Raw genomic sequence first — 16,233 nt, forward strand, 5'->3', positions numbered from 1 at the left:
TGTGGAATGACCAGTGCTGTGGAAAGCTAGACCCCTTATTAAGAGCTGCTTGTCATAGGCTCCAGTGGCTGTGGGTCCCTGGGCTGCAGTCTGTCATGCTGAGTTCTTGGCAGCCACAGCAGGTAGGGAGGGACTGGAGGGCATGTGTAGGGCCTTGGGTGGCCTCTGAATTCCCATTACCTCATCCAAGAAGGCATCACATCTTGGGAGACCAAGAGGTGGCAACTCCTTGAGCAGCCTCCACGCCCCCACACCTCTGTCCTCGCTGGTGCCCTGCACAGGGCCACACAGCTCATTTTCTGGGATGTAGCCCCTGGTTCCCCTGACCCTGTGGTTGTCCCTAGTTCTGAGATTTGGAGAAGGCATCTCAAAATCACAGGGCTCTGGGATCGGCCACTCCTGAGCTCAGGTGCCCAGCCATGTTCCTGAACCTGCTTTCACATTTAGGGAAATGGCCCCATCAAGACAAGAAAGGCATCAACGCAGGACACCAGTGTCACCAAAGTGGATTCCTCTCCTTCCCAAGCTCCCAGATCCACCCCTCTGGCAACCTCAGCCTCCTGGCGACTCTGACCCCACTGCTTCCCCAAAAGTGTACATAAACCACCCAGTGTTCTGTGGGTTTTCCCAGACTGTACCTCCAACCCAAATCCTGCCACTGAGCCTGTGGGGACGATGACATTCCGGGCATAGGGAGAGGAGGCTATAGCACAGCTTCTGCAACAGAGACTAACTGGGCCATCAGGTCAAAGCTTTATTTCATGCTGGGCCCAAAGACCTCATGATGCCCTTCACCACCATTTCACCATGACAGAGGCTGTCCACTCCTGCCTCCCCCTGCAGAGCAAAGGCCTAGAATCAAGATCAGTCTGTGTCCAAAAATTATAGCTCCCCAGGGCTCCATCATGCCTGGCTCAGCCTCAGGTCAGGCCGGTTCTACCACCATCGGCAGCCCACGTTGCTTTGTCTGGAGAGGTTGGGGTAAAGCTGAGGGAGGCCAAGGTTTCCTCTTGTTCTAAGCGGCACAACTGTCACCGTCATCCCACTTTGAAACGCACAGAGAGCTCCTCGTCTGGGAGTTTCTGGCAGCTGCCACCCCCTGGGCAGCTTGGTGAGTGAAGGTGACCCTCACATGGTATAGGCCGCCCAGTAGATGATATTGACAGCCGCGAAGGCGGCAGGGAACACAGCACGGGCATAGATGTCGATGGTGTCTGCGTCGATGGGCTTGAACCTGGCGCGGAGGCCCCCTTGGCCCCCTGGGCGGGCCCCCCCTTCTTTTTTCGTCTCTCCTGTCTCTACCTCCACTGACCTATAGGAGCCCATGAGGTTCCCAGAGACGCGACACTGCCGGCGGGAGACGGCCAGCTCCTGGGTGACCCCGGCAGCAGAGAGGGAGAAGAGGACAATGGCGTTTCTTATGTCCATCTGCGTGGGGGGAGGGGAAGGGACAGGACTAAGTGCTGAACCAGGGCTCTGGTTGAACAGGGCTCCCACGCAGGACTCCGTTTGGGCAAGTGGCAGTGTGACCCGAGGAGCCCCAATGACTGCCCCAGATGCTACCAGCAGAGGGGCCTGGGTGGGTCCCCAGGAATGCACCCCTTCCCTTGTGCCCCGTGAGGGTCCATCCTTGGTTCTCAGCCCTGAGGCACGCCCATCCGCCTCTTACCTCTGCCCTCTGTTTCGTGACCTTGACCTTGACCTTTCGTTTCTTCTTGTAGTCTGCATTGAAGTGAGCAAAGGCATACTCCACCAGGGCAGAGAACACAAAGACATAGCAGATCCAGAAGTACACATCCAGCGCCTTGATGGCCGATGCCCGGGGCAGGGAGGAGCGGGCGCTGACCATCAGCGTGGTCATTGTCAGCACAGTGGTGATGCCTGATAAGCACAGCAGACATGGGTGGGCATTACTAGAGCCCCACCATCTCCCCTCTCCTCCCCCAGCTCAGCAGGGCCTGAGAGGGAGGGTCTCCCCGCAACCCAGCCTTTCATCCCCTCCCCCATGCAGGTCAGGCTCTCAGAAGAGACCTGGCTGGGCTGGCCACTGCCTCAAGATGGGTGGCACAGGACCTGGGGTCCAAGGGCTAGGCTCGTGGCTTGCAGGGTGTCCTGCTCCATGTGCATCCCTTCCTCCAGCTCCTAGGGAGGAGAGGCGAGCCCCCTCCCATACCTAGAGACACCCTGGCAGGCACTGCTGCCTGGCTAATCCAGAAAGAGACCCAGGACATGGCGACCAGAAGGACAGAAGGCATATAGGACTGGATGATGTAGACACCCCGGTTCCTCCGTAGCTGGAAGTGCAGGCTGAGCCGAGGGAACTGGCCGGCTGCAGAGACAACCCCCATCAGACCAGCATTCCCTGCCCGACCCTCCCACAAATCAGGACACAAGGCCCCCTTGGTGGGTACTTGGGTCCACTGTGAGACTCAGAAGGGAGACCCCAGAACTCAACTTTCCCACCCACCCTACACAGCCTGGATGGGTCAAGGAGTCGCTCTTGCCCTAGGTCTGGCCCTACTACAGGGCCACCCAGAGAATAAAGAGGAGAGACAGGCCAGTGTTGCTGTTGGCCTCAGGTTTCCTGAACTGGCCCCGATGGACCCTCCCAGCCATTCAGAGAGGGCTTGCCCCCTTTTCTGCAAACACCCCTTCCATGTACAGTTATGCATTGGAAGGTCAGGGTGGCCTGACCTTCTTAGTCCTGGGGCTAAGAAGGCTCTCTCCCCCGCCTACCCTCATAAAGTTCCCCATAAGCTCAGAGTGTTGGGACGAGAGAAAGGACTGAGGGATAAGAGGGTGGAAACCAGGCCATGTGACCCAATGGCATATCCCCAGACCCGTGTGGGCACAGCCTGTGCTGCTCAGCAGCTCGGGCCTCCTCAGACCCTCACAGCCAGCAGGTGGCTCGGTTAGGAAGCATGAGAACACACAGCCGGCTCGTTACCCGATTTGAAGTTCATAAGCTCGGTGGTGAAGCGGTAGCTGGTGATGGTGAACTGGGCCAGCTGCAGCCTGTCCAGCCCGTGGATCTGGTCTTGGTTTTCAGACCAGTAGTAGACAATATCTTCAGAAGAGTAGCCATCTGCAGGAGAGCTGCAAGTGGGCACAGGCCCAGGCAAGAACGCCCAGCCATTCGTGGGTTCTGAGAGTGGGCTGACCCAGTACAGGGACAGAGCAAGAGTCCAGCCAGGAACAAAGGTGGTTGGCTCTGGGACCATGCCCTGCACATCTGTGCTGGTGGATGGGGCCAGGAGTGCTGACAAAAGTAGGGCCACAGCTGTTGACGGTGCACAGGAACTCAGGCTGACCGCGGTCTGTGTTATTGGGTCAGCCTGGTGGACACAGCCCATCCTTCCCAGGCCTCACCCCAGGGGCCCACGGCCAAGCTGCTCCAGACCTTCCAGCCCTTTGTTCTTCTGCCCAGGCTTTTGCTTCCTTGACCCCTAAGCCAGACCCTAACCCTCTGAACCAGACCAGCCTTGTCCAGGCCCTGGGCGCACAGGCCTCTGAGTGCCCCTGCCCTGTTGGAGAAGCCAGAGCAGCCCACCCAGGGAGGAGCCCCAAACCTGCCAGGGGCGGCACTCACAGCTCTCCAAGTCCAGCATGCACTCTTGCTCGTCCATTGGGTACTTGGCGAGGTCCATGTCACAGGCCACTGTGGAGGTGATCCTACCCAGACAAAGCATCGGTGAGGCCGAGGAGCCCTCTGGGAAACTGGCAGTTCCCCTCCCCCTTCAGGCAGAGATGCCCCTGCACCAACTCAGAGAAGTGGCCTGCTTGCAGCCAGCTGCCTCTCGGGCTTTGTCTGCAAAATTCCCAGCGTCTGGGTGAAAACTGTGGCCAATTTTATATATTTGAAACTAACTTTAGGACTATGATGAAGTAGGTTTCATTCATTCTCTTCCTCCTTTCTACATTTTTTTTTTAACGGTACTGGGGTTTGAACTCAGGGCCTCACACTTGCTAGGCAGGCACTCTATCACTTGTGCCATTCCACTGTCCTTCTCCTTTCAAATGCCTGGCTATTTGTCCAAGTTCAGGGCTTATAGGGCAGGGACCAGCCTAGACTCCCAGGCCCTGGCCCAAGGGAAAGGTGATGGCCACAGGGTTGCCAATTGTTCTGATTTTTCAGGAGCAGAAAATTAGATTTTTAAAAAAATGTTTAAAAGGCATGTATCTAAAACCAGGTGTCCAAACAAATAGGCACACATATATGTTCAGAGCCATACTGTTCACAACAGCAACCCAGACGAACGGATGAACAATATGTGGACTACCCACGCAATGGAGTATTATTCAGCCATGAAAAGGAATAAAGCAGGCACACACACTACAACACAGATGACCCCTGAGCACACGATGCTGAGTGGAAGACTCCAGGCACGAAGGGTAACATAGCGTATGATTCCGTTTACATGAAACTTCCAGAATAGGCAAAGCTGTGGGGGCAGAAAGCAGACTGGTGCTGCTCAGTCTGAATTCAGGATTGGGAAGTAAAGAGTGACTGTTTGATGGGTGTAGCCTTCACACCTCACACACTGGGAGCTTTTTTGGGGACAATGGGATGTCTTGGAGCTAGATAAAGGTAAGGATTGTAGAAGGTGAATGTACTAAGCGTCCTAAGTGAACCATTCACTTTAAGATGGTTAATTTGTGTTCTAGGAACTTAAGCCCATTTTAAAAACAAAAAGCCACATTTATTGGCTCCCTGTCAGAAACCTTCGGAGCTGATGTCTCTCCTAAGCAGCTGCTGGGAGTTAGAGGGTGTAATTAACGTCACAGTCTCTACCCACCCCATCTCAGCTAGCAGCAGAAGCCTCCCGGGCTCGCTAGCCCTGCAGCACCCAGTGAGCCACTGCTGGGGCCTGGACACCCTTCTCCAGGACGCAGAGAACAGGCCGGGCTCACCGAATGCTGTAGAGGATCACGCCGTCGGGCTGCAGCCGGATGAGCTTGTTCTCCACAGTCACATCATGGAACCAGGCTGACTTGGCGTTCACGATGAAGGTGTCAGGAAGCCAGAGCCTGTCCACAAACCGGCTGTCCAGGCCCAGGGTCTCATTGGTGTGGTTGTAGGAGAGCCTGCTGTCCCTCCAGCTCTGGTGTAGGAACACGGTCATGGTGTACTCCTGCAGAGGCGGCAGGGTGGCCGGGGTACTGGTCAGTTCATCCTACTCTCAGTGCACGTGACCCGTGGTGCAGAGCGGCGGTCACCTACCATGTTCACCTCTGAGATGTGGTCAATGCTGGCTACCTCGAGGGCAAGCGCCACATTTACAGGGGGGCCTGCGAGAAGAAGCAAGGGTGGTGGTGTTGAAGCCAGCATGTCAGGGTCCCCACCCAGTCCAGAGTCCCCAACGGCCCTGCCAGGCCAGGCTCTTCACTCAAGCCCAGAGAGGCAGGACAGGAAGGGACAACCAGGGCCTCTGCAGGCTCGGGACTCACCCATGCAGCCAACCCAGGCTGAAGTGGTCCCTGCCCGCCTGTGACCTCACCTCCAATGCCGGGCCGGAAGTTGCGGGCATAGCCCTCCATTAAGCCGTCCAGGTTGGGGAGCCAGGATATCTCCAGGTTGGAACCCACATAGTCCCCAATGTCATTCATCGCCCTGGGAACGCAAGAACGTCTGGTTGCCCACTGGCAGGAGACCTGGGCCTGAGCCCGAGCCCGGGGGTGAAGCACTATCCTCGGGGACGCCAGGGAACGCAGGGAACGCCAGGCAGCAGCCCCTGCGGACAGCTTGGGCCTGACCCAGGAAAGCTTGGGAGGGAGGTCCCCTGCTTTTCTACCTGCCTGTCTGCTCGCTGCAGGCCCCTCCCGGTATGTGGCTGACCCCCTAGGCTCCTTCAGTGGCCTCCTGTGGCTCCCTCCTGCCCAGGGAGGGCAACCCAGAGTCCAGGCAAGTAGCCACCCCAAAGCCCCAAAGAGAAATTGGAGGACCCCAACAGAGATAAGACCTCCCTGTCACCATCTACTAGTGAAGATTCCCACTTCTTTCTTGAGAAGAAAGAAGTATGAGGAATAAGGAGAGGGGGGGCCCCCACGCTGGGCCCAGAGGCTCCTGCTTTCTCCCTTCTGGAAGGCCTAGGCTGGGCCCTCCAAATGCCCAGTGCTTCTAGGGCTCAGCTTGACCCCAGAGCCACTGGGGGCAGGCAAATCCCACAGCAGCCTGTATGGCTTTGTTGTCTGTAGCAGGGTCACAGGGGATAGTGCTCCCTCCCATGGGATCTAAAGTGACAACACAAAGGAGGCATTTTGCCCCTTCCCCAGGGCACGGAGCCCCAACTACCCCACCCACCCCTTCTTCAGTTCATCTGAACTGGGAGGAACAGTGTCTCCCCAAATTTATGTCCTTTGAAAGCTCTGCATGAAACTTTGTTTGGGAACAGGGTCTTTGCAGATGGGCTTAGTTAACATGAGGTCATTAGCAGCCCTAATCCCATGACTGTCTTTAGGGGAAAACAGGCAAGAGGGAAGACAGAGGGTGCGTCTAGGAGTCAAGGACTGCTGACACCAGCAGAAGCAGGGGAGGAGACTGGGACAGGTACCCCTCAGACTTTCCAGAGAATTTTAATTTCTGACCTGCAGAAGCATAAAAGAATAAACGTCCATTGTTTGAAGCCACCTTATTTGTGCTAATTTATTGCAGCAGCATATGGGACACTGATGTACCCCATCCTTCTGCCCATGACCATGGAGGGACAGTCCACTGTGGAGGAGGGCACCCTCCTCAAACAGTGAGGATGGAGGCGAGGCACTTGTTACTCCGGCTCACTGCTGTTCCAGGGGGCTCAGACCAGGCCTCTGGGTCACCTTGGCCCTGAGCCTGAATTGAGCCCTGGGGGAGAGAATCTGAGCCAGCCATACTCCTGGCCTAGAGAGATCAGGTCCCTCCCTGGGCTATTCCATCAGGTCACTGCCAGAGGGCCGCAGTCTCTGCGCAGCATCAGATCCTAAGTGGCTGGTTCTCCTCCACGCACTGACTGCTCCCCTCCTCACATGGGGCACCCATCCAGGCTCACCCTTGGTCTCCTGCTCCCTCAAGGGTAGCAGCAGGGCTCACTCTACCTGCAGGAGTCAAGCCCAAGCCCTGTCACTAGTCTCCACATCCAGCTCCTCACACAGGCAATTACAGTCCAACCCCTCTCTCCACTCCGTTCCTAAGGAGCCTTCTGCTACGCTAAGGGACCATGCCTCCTCCTCCTGCTCCACCTTCAGCCTACTCTTCCCTGTCTCCCCAGCCCCTTCACCTTTCTCCAGGCCTGCTGTAACTGCCCCCATCTCTCTCTCTCTCTGGCTTCTCCCACTGAGCTGCCTGCTGGCCCTCCAGACTCTCCAGCTCCCTCCCCCTCACTCATGAATGCACCTTCCACTCTCCATCACCTTTCTTTCTTTCTTTTTGGCAGTACTGGGGTTTGAACTCATGGCCTTGTGCTTGCTCAGCAGGCACTCTACCACTTGAGCCACACTGCCAGCTCTTTTTGCTTTCAAATAGGGTCTTGAGTTTATGCCCAGACCAGCCTTGCCTCCATCCTCCTATTTCCACTGCCCCCATAGCTGGCATGACAGTCATGCACAATTGCGCCCAACCTTATTGGTTGAGATGGGTCTCTAGAACTGTCTGCCCGGGTTGGTCTCAAACCATCAAGATCCTTGTGATCTCTGCCTCATGGTTAGTTAGAATTATAGGCATGAGCCACTGCACCTGGCTATGCATCACCTTTCTGAGTCCTACTTTGAGACAAAGCCCTAGGAACCAAAGCCCCAGGTCTTCTTCCTAGTCATTCATCTATTCACCAATCCATCCACCCACCCATTCAGCCACCCATCCAGCCACCCATCCAGCCACCCATCCACCATCCAGTCATCCACCCACCCACCCATCCATCCATCCACCCAACCATCCATCCACCCATCTACCCATCCACCCATCCATCCACCCATCCACCATCCAGTCATCCACCCACTCACCCATCCATCCACCCACCCATCCATCCATCCACCCTCCATCCACCCGTCCACCCACCCACCCATCCATCCATCCACCCAACCATCCATCCACCCATCTACCCATCAGCCCACCCATCCACCCACCCACCCATCCATCCATCCACCCATCCATCCACAAATGTCATCAAGTAACCTCTTGATGTGGGCCCTCCTCTGGAAATGAGGCTGAGCCATGAATAGATAGCCCCAGCTCAGGCCATGTAGAGGTCCAAGTCTTGTGTGGAGAAACAAAGCAAGTGGCTTTAAGAGTACTGAGTGCTCCATATAAGGGGCCAAAATGCCCCCAGCAGGGCTGGCAGCAATACAGGGGAACAGCCTCCCTGAGAACATGACACTGGAGCCCAAAGGCATGAAACTGAGTATCCAAGGTAGAGGCATGGCAGCCAGAGAGGGTTCTGGACTGTGGGCAGGGAAAGCTCAGAGGCCACGGTGAATATTGGAGGAGGGGCTGCAGAAGGCCCTGTACACAGAATAAGCCTCCATTGAGAGTCAGACAGGGATTTTGAACAAGAGGATGCATGGTGAGGCTCACATTTTAAACACAATTCTGACGAAACTATGGGAAGTGACTTGGGGAGATGGGTTCAGCCTGCCCTTTCCCTCTGTCCCACAGGACCTTGTTTCTTGCACTGTACTCTTAGGTGTGTCTTAGGAGCCATGAGGGCCACCTGGGTTTGGGAGGCACCAACGGTGGGGCACCCAGGTCCCCACTTTCCATCCAGACACTTTTCTTTTTTCTGCTTCATATTATTGGTCTTTTGAAGAGGTTCTCTTTGAACCAAGATTTCCTTAGCTAACGAGGTTTTGCAAATTTCTGATCTACACAGTTCAAGTACTCTGGTACATCACCCTGGGCAGTATAAGATGTACAAATCTACTGTCTCCATTCCAGACAGACACTATCCCCACCAGACCCCAGGCTGACGGCTGGAGCAGGGCTAGGGACAAGGCAGGACTACAGTAACAAGGCACAAAATAGTTAAATTAAGTCCTGGCCCCTCACAAAGTACAGCTAGGAATACAAATGGAAGTCGCCCTGAAGGTCAGGTGTAAAGAGACTTTATTTTTGGACTAGCCAGCTGTCATCTAGGCAGTGTGGAGTGAGGCAATCAGGACACACCACCCTTCCTGGGACCTATCTCTTACCCATTTCAGGCTGGTGTCATACGTGTGTGTTCCCTCTCCCCCAGTCCCAGGCCTGCTTGGGGCATAAGGTTAGCCCCAGGAGGCTCACCTTGACCAGCAAAGCAGTGGTCTTTGCCATCTCCTGGAGTGAGAAGACTCCACCTACTCCATGTCACCTCTCTCCTAGGACAGTGACTTTTCCCAGTTTTGAGCCAATGTGAAGGACTAGGGTGTGGAGGAAGACGAGCTCTAGCTAGACTTTTGGTGCTGGACGCCACAACTGGCTCACACAAGGTTACACAAAGCAGGCATTGCTGGCAGGGTGAGAGGGCACAAACCCCACCAGGGAGCATGGTGTGGGGCAGGAAGGTTTTCACTCTGCTGTAAGTCAGGGAGAACTTGGCAGAGGGCGGCAGACTCTTCCTGGTGGTCTTGGAGCCCAAGGGTGGCCTAGAGTTGAAATAGCCTTTGGGTGGATGAACGGAGAAGCTCACAGACATACGCCAAGCTCCAAGTCTGCACTTGAGTTTAGGAATTCAAACTCGTGCAGCAGAACAGGCATGGTGAAGACGTATTAGCTGCCATCTTGGGCTGCTCCCAGTGTGTCATCAGGCCGTCCTCCCCGCCCCCCCCCGCCCAGCCCCACTGAGAAACAAAGCCACACCTCCCTGTCACTTGTCTGTGCCCGTGGGGACAGAAAGCAGAGCAAGGCAACAGGATGCTTCTCCCTGCAGGATCCATCCACTGTGCACACACAAGCCCACAGCTCCCAACAGCTCCACTTTTAGAGCAACACAAACCTCACTAGCATCCCAGTTACCAAGGCAAAGAGGACTGTCGCACTGTAAGCTCCAGGGAGATGGAGGTGCCAGCAGCCCGGGAGGACACCCACACGGCAAGCAGTCAGCAAGCTCAGTGTCCACTTCGTGTGTGGATCTTCAGGCTCAGGGAGCACCCCTGAATGTAGCACCTGCACTCCCCTCTTATCCCGCCAACCTCTTCCACGAGGAAACACTGGGATCTGGACTGAGCAGGGACATTGCCCGTCACACCACCCCAAAGATGAGGACCTAGAGGCTAAGGGAAGAAGGGCAGCTGTTGAGAGTGGAGGGAACACAAAAGCTGATGGACAGGAGGCCCTGTATAGACAGCGCCACGCTAAGTCTGAAGGTCATCACAAGGGCTGAGTTGGCAACTGTGTCCCTGGTCCCCAAGTCACATCCCACCTTAGACAGAGCCTTCAGCCATGTCTTCATCCTGTGCCATTGACAGGCCAAAGCCAAGAGCAGGAGGCTTGGGCAGCTTCATATAAAAAGATACTTTAAAATGTAGCAAGACAGTAACTGTTTGCCATTAAAGGATGAGATGAGGGCTTTGCAGGGTGGTGGCATCTATCACCATGCAGGGTGCCCTCCCCCTGTAGGATGGGAATGATGACAACCCCAGAGCCCTCCTCCCAGAGGGGCTGTGTTCTCCCAGCCTTCCTGCCCAGGTAAACAATTTCACAATCCCTATCCAAGATCCCAGGGGCCACCATGAGCTAGGATTCAGAATTTTTCAGATTTTGGGAAGGGGTTATGCTGCACATACAGACTTGTGGTGGGGTCTGGAGAATTTCCCAGCAGGAAATCTATTAATAGGATCAGTAGAGTAATAAGCACAAAGTAAGCGTGTCAAGTGCAGCTGAGGATTTGCTGCCAGATGAGTTTTGGTGTCAAACTTGGGCTAAAACTTTGAGATCTTTTGGATTTCAGGTTCTTGGCTTACGTGGCTGTGGGCCTGGATGACAGTGACCCCAGCCCCTGGCACATACATCTGCCGGGAAACCCCATGCCATCCCTTCTGCTGGATTGAAGTCGGGAAAGGAGATGGGAGGAAGGGAGAAAAGGTCCATGGTGGGGGGCTGATGAAAGAGCAAAGCTCTTCGCAGGACAGCAGCTACTCAGAGGTTCACAATCAGTACCCAGCCTGTGGTCTCCGGCCCAACCTATGCCTTTTAGGTCTGTCTCCCACTCACCAGCAAGGACTGACACCCTGTACACACTCCCTGAATGCCTACAAGCCGAAATACAGACTGATGCCCAGCCATTTCTGGTGTCTAACCGTCTCCAGTGTCCACCCTGGAGACAGAGTGACCCTGAAGTCCACAATGCTGGGGGACCTGTTTGGGCTGTTTATCTGCAAACCCTGCACCACGATGATTTTCATAAAGGCCCCTCACTGGATTCTCACGACTCCCACAGCAGGGGGCTGGGCTGAGTGCTGGGACCCAAGATTCCCTGGTGACCATGATCCCATTATAGATCTGAGAGAGGAGAAAAGCCAGCCAGGTATGGTGCCGGTGCAGAAGTCAGAGGGACGGTCAGAGCTCCAGCCCAGGGATCTTTCTTCTCGGCCTCTCCCCTCTCTGGGGAGGCAGATCCCTCCATCCCCTAATAGTTAACAAGAAACCCCGCAGTCCCTCTCCGCTGCTGGGGGCACCTGGCAGCCGTCCACCTGCACACTCTGGACTTCAGTCCCTGCAATTTGAAAAGGCTCCAGAGAAGAGGAGACCCCCCCTCTCTCCTCCCCAGCGACTGGGACCCGCTAACAACACAGCCGTTAGGATGTGCCCGCCCGGTGCGTCCAGCCGGAGTGGCAATGGACGCTGCTCGCGCCCACGGGCAGTCCCTCCCCCACCCCACCTCCAGTTCTCGATCTCTCCTCTCTTCCTCCCGCAGCTGTCCCGACAAGCCTCAGCTCAGCGCCTGGAAGGGCATCAGCCGGGCAGGGCCGGCCGAGGACACGGGGCGCCGTCCCGCACTGCGCTGGTCCTGCCCCGCAGCCGGCGCCTTCAGCACCGGGGACGGCGGACAGCACCCGGGCGGCGCGCGCAAGGCAGCGGGGTCCCGAGGCCATCGGCAGCGTCGGGGCAGTTGTTGGAGAGGAGCCCGGGGGCAGACGGGAGGGTGGACGCGGGAACGCTCCGCGGGGACCGAGGTTCGCACCGGCCGCTCCCGGGCAGCGCGGTCTGGACGCCCCGCCGAGGGCTCCCGGGGCAGCGCCCGCCCGACCCCCCGCGCCCGCTCACCTGGCCCCGCGGCGCGGCTGCGCGCACAGCAGCAGGAGCGGGGGCAGCAGCCAGCCCAGCACGTCCATGGCCTCGCCGGCGCTGCGCGGGACGGGGCCGACCGGCCTCGGGGCAGCAAAGTTGCTTCGCCTGCGGCCGCGCGGCAACACCGGAGGGCGGGAGCGCGAAGAGCGCGGCGCGGGCGCGTGGGGCGGATGGAGCGCGGAACCCTCCCCGCCCCGCCCCGCGCTCCACGCCCGCCCGCCCTCGCCGCGCCACGCGCCCCACCGCACCGCGCTCTGGCAACGCACCTCCCACGCCACGTCCCGCACTCGCCCGTTCCCCCACCCCGCCCGGCCGGAGCTCCGCCCTCATTCGCCACCGCCGCCACTGTATCCGGGCCGCGCCGCCCCCGCACCCCACTCGGCACCGTACCTTCCACACTGCGTCCTCTCCGGAGCTGCCCCTGAGCTGCGCGCACCGCTCACCCTCGGTTTTGGGCCACCGCTCTGGATGGGGAGTCTGGCGCCCGGGACCCCCCAACTCCCGCTCTTCCTGGCTGCAAGCGGGTCCCTCCAGGAATCTGTCCCACAAGCAACCCTATCGCAAGACCCGCATGGACAGGCGAACCAACTGGCTGTCCCTGACACTGGGCTTACCTGGGGGGGGTTGTAGGCGCTCCCAGGTCCCGGGTTGCATGGGTTGGAGGCATGGAGGGTGCAGTCGTCTTAAGGTATCATCACCTCTCCCAAAAAAAGACTCCTCCACTCCACACCCTCCCATCCCCAGGAGCCTCTGATGCGGCATCAAGACCCTGATGCGGCTGGGTTCCTGTGGCTCATGCCTATAATCCTAGCTATTTGGGAGACTGAGATCAGGAGGATAGCGGTTGGAGGCCAGCTTGGGTAAATAGTACACGAGACCCCCATCTCCAAAATAACCAGAGCAGAATGGACTGGAGGTGTGGCTCAAAGGGTACAGCCCCTGCTCTGCAAGTATGAATCCTGAGTTCAAACCCCAGTGCCACAAAATAAATAAAAATTAAAACATAAAAACCCCTGCTGTGGTAGAGGGAAGACCCTGACTTCTCTGTCTGAGACCATCAGGCTCCAGCATACCCTTTGGGACGGCCTGACAGGTGAGGCTCTGATAAGCTGAGCTCCACCTCCAGGCCGCCAAAGGGCTGAGAAAATGGAGGCCCCACACATCTGCTATTTTAATTCCTTTGAACATAAAGTATAAGGAAGTTTTACAAGTTCATGCCTGTAATTCTAGCCACGCAGGAGGCAGACATCAGGAGGACCACAATTCAAAGCCAGCCCAGGCAAACAGTTCTTGAGACCCTATCAAAAAAAAAAAAAAATCACAAAAAAAGGGAAAGTGGCTCAAGGTAGAACCCTAAGTTCAAATCCCAGTACTGCAAAACCCTTGCCTGGTTCCTGATTTGGTTTGTTAAGTCCTATAACCTGGCTCTAAGAAATGCCCCCTTCAGGGTCCTCATTGCCCAAGCTGGAGAGAGTCCTTTTGGTGAGGAAGCACTGACTACCTGTGCTTCTGAAGCTCCTGCCTGAGTCTGTGATCTGCACAGAACATTGTCCCTTCCTCTCAGGCTCCCCGGGGGATGGTGTCTGCCGGCCCTTTCCTTTCACTGTGTTCCCTGCACACAATAACTGCTTAACCAATGCAGTAAAGCGGCAGGTGTGGTCTCCAAAAGCCAGCACTGTGGTCAGCATGCCTCTGGACGATGCTCCTCACCGGTGTGTTTCAGCCTGTTTGGAACCATGCAATGAAGTCACCTTGAAGTCACACTCCTCCCAATGTCTGAGCTTTCAGGGCTGATGATCTCTGGAGAGACTGTTGGCCATGACTGGACGGACCAACTTCCTCTGGTGAGCCAGTCTCTATGGCTGTTTTCTCCAGTCGCCTCCACTCTCTGTGCGTAACACGAACGTTGGACTTTGCCATGGAGTTGGACCCTTCATATGTGTAGCTCAGGCTAGGCTGGACAGACATCTAGTCGTTGGTCTGGTTATTTGGTGGCAGCCACTTGTCTCTTCTTGAGTCCTAAAGACAAATGTGTTTCAAAACAGCAAGTAGAGAAGCAGGTGAAGAAATCACCGCAGACAAGTTGGGCTTACTTACAGTGTCACAACTTCATCCGCGGGCCTGATGGCCGCTCCCTCCCAGAGTGCTGCAGTATTTACCTACTGTAAAACAAAATGTCGCTTTCTCCTCACAGCTTGCATGTTTCATTTTAGTTCCATTTTGTCCCTAATTGGGGTTTCAGTGTGGATGCAAAGAATGGGAATTTTCATTTTTCCTTCTTCAGGACTTTTGCAAATCACTTTGCTATCATTTCTGAGCTTTGTCCTACTTCCAGACATGTGTAACCCATCTTTCTCCCCATCCTCATCTTCAGCTCCACCCAGGGAAGCTCAGCTACCTCAGAACTAGTAAGCCAGTTGAGGAGCAGCCCCACCACCCAAGGACTAGGAACCAGAGCCGTGGTCCTGCGTGGCAGCTCCAGGCTAGCGCAGGCCCCATGGCAGGGATTTCCACGCGGCTTAGAAGGAAGAATCCACTGCTCCCCTCCCTTTGAGGATTCGGGAAATCTCACAGTCAGGGGCTGAGTATGCTCCCAGCTCTCCTCCTGACTGGCTGTGTGTCCTCAGGGAACATTTCTGCCGGCTTGGTTTTCTTCATGTACAAAATTACAGGGTGAGAGTAGGGAGCAGTTCTAGGAACCATAACACTGGGGTCTGTTAAAAGAGTCTCCAGGGGCTGGGATGTAGCTCAGTGGTTAAGTATTTGCCTAGCATTCACAAGGCCCTGGGTTTGATTCCCCAGTCCTGCAAAAACAAACACACAAACGAAAAAGTGTCTCAGTGTGATTGTAAAAGAGAACTGTTTGGAGAGGGAGCCAAAACGAAGGAGGAGAAAAAGGAGATGGTGAGGGGGGCAAATATGATTGATGTGCATATATATATATTTATATATATAACAAAACCCACTAAAAACTGTTCCAAAAAAGAGGGGGAGAGTGTGAAGAAAAAGTAGTGGGGTAAATGTGATTAAAGTACATTACATCCATGTATAGAAATATCACAGTGAAACCCCTTTATACGATTTATTTATGCTAATATAAAAACTAGGGGGCTGGAGGGAGAGCACTCAAGAGTGGTAGAGCATCTACCTTGCAAGTGTGAAACCCTGAGTTCAAACCCCAGCACCACCGGAAAAAAAAAAAAAAAAACCACCCTCAGGTGGTTAGTGGATCGGCTCAAGCAGTAGATTGCCTGCCCAGCAAGCACAAAGCCCTGCATTCAAATGCCAATACAGAACATAAAAAATTGGCTGGACGCTGTACTACATAGAATCCCAGCTACTCAAAAGGCAGAGATCAGGAGGGAGAATTGTGGTTCGAGGCTGGCCTTGGGCAAAAAGCAAGAGACCCTATCTAAAAAAATGACTGAAGCAAAAAAGGGCTGGGGGCATGGCTGAAGTGGTAAAGCACCTATTTAGCAAGCGTGAGGCCCTAGTTAAACCACAGTGCCACCACAAAAAAATAATAATAATAAAAATAAAATAATAAAAGTCCCAGGTTGTTTTTAGCAGGGGCTCAGCTGCCTCCCTTCTCTGGAAAATGCTGGGTTATTTCCATGTTCACACCACTACTGCTGTAAGGTTGGGGAATTCCTCCGCCTGTGACTTCAGAAACACTGAGGACCCATCACAAGGAGGCATCTATCTCCGAAGGCCATGTGCTCCCTACAGGCCCCTCCTCCTAGCTTGGTGACCCGAGAACAGGGTAGTGTCCACTGCCAGCCTAGAAGGGCAGTAGAAAAGCAGCTGGGACTCCAAGCCTAGCATTTGATTCCAGACACCAGTCTCCTCAGTCTCCCTCATTGCTTATGCATCTCCATCGAGTGGACCTCTAGTTGGATGCCCAGGACAATGGCTGCTATCTCTTGTCCAGTGTGGGGAGATCTGATGCTCTCCCCTGATGGCACAGAGCAGGACACCTGGAGTCACTGGAGCCCCCAGCC

At 55.5% G+C, this 16,233-nt stretch overlaps 1 protein-coding gene across 1 annotated transcript; it reads right to left on the reverse strand.

Annotated features, from left to right (window-relative positions):
• Positions 1 to 730: 730 nt before the first annotated feature.
• Positions 731 to 12,419, reverse strand: Gabrd (gamma-aminobutyric acid type A receptor subunit delta). Its single transcript, XM_020171465.2, has 9 exons — positions 12,209 to 12,419; positions 5,499 to 5,611; positions 5,222 to 5,289; positions 4,912 to 5,132; positions 3,590 to 3,672; positions 2,948 to 3,085; positions 2,174 to 2,329; positions 1,670 to 1,881; positions 731 to 1,428 (listed from the first exon to the last, which is right to left on the reverse strand). Exons 1-9 carry the CDS (start codon positions 12,274 to 12,276, stop codon positions 1,129 to 1,131), a joined length of 1,359 nt encoding a protein of 452 aa, XP_020027054.2. The 5' UTR covers positions 12,277 to 12,419; the 3' UTR covers positions 731 to 1,128.
• Between the last annotated feature and the right edge of the window lie 3,814 nt (positions 12,420 to 16,233).

This window comes from Castor canadensis, chromosome 7, assembly GCF_047511655.1.
Source record: "Castor canadensis chromosome 7, mCasCan1.hap1v2, whole genome shotgun sequence".
NCBI classification, from domain to species: Eukaryota; Metazoa; Chordata; class Mammalia; order Rodentia; family Castoridae; genus Castor; species Castor canadensis.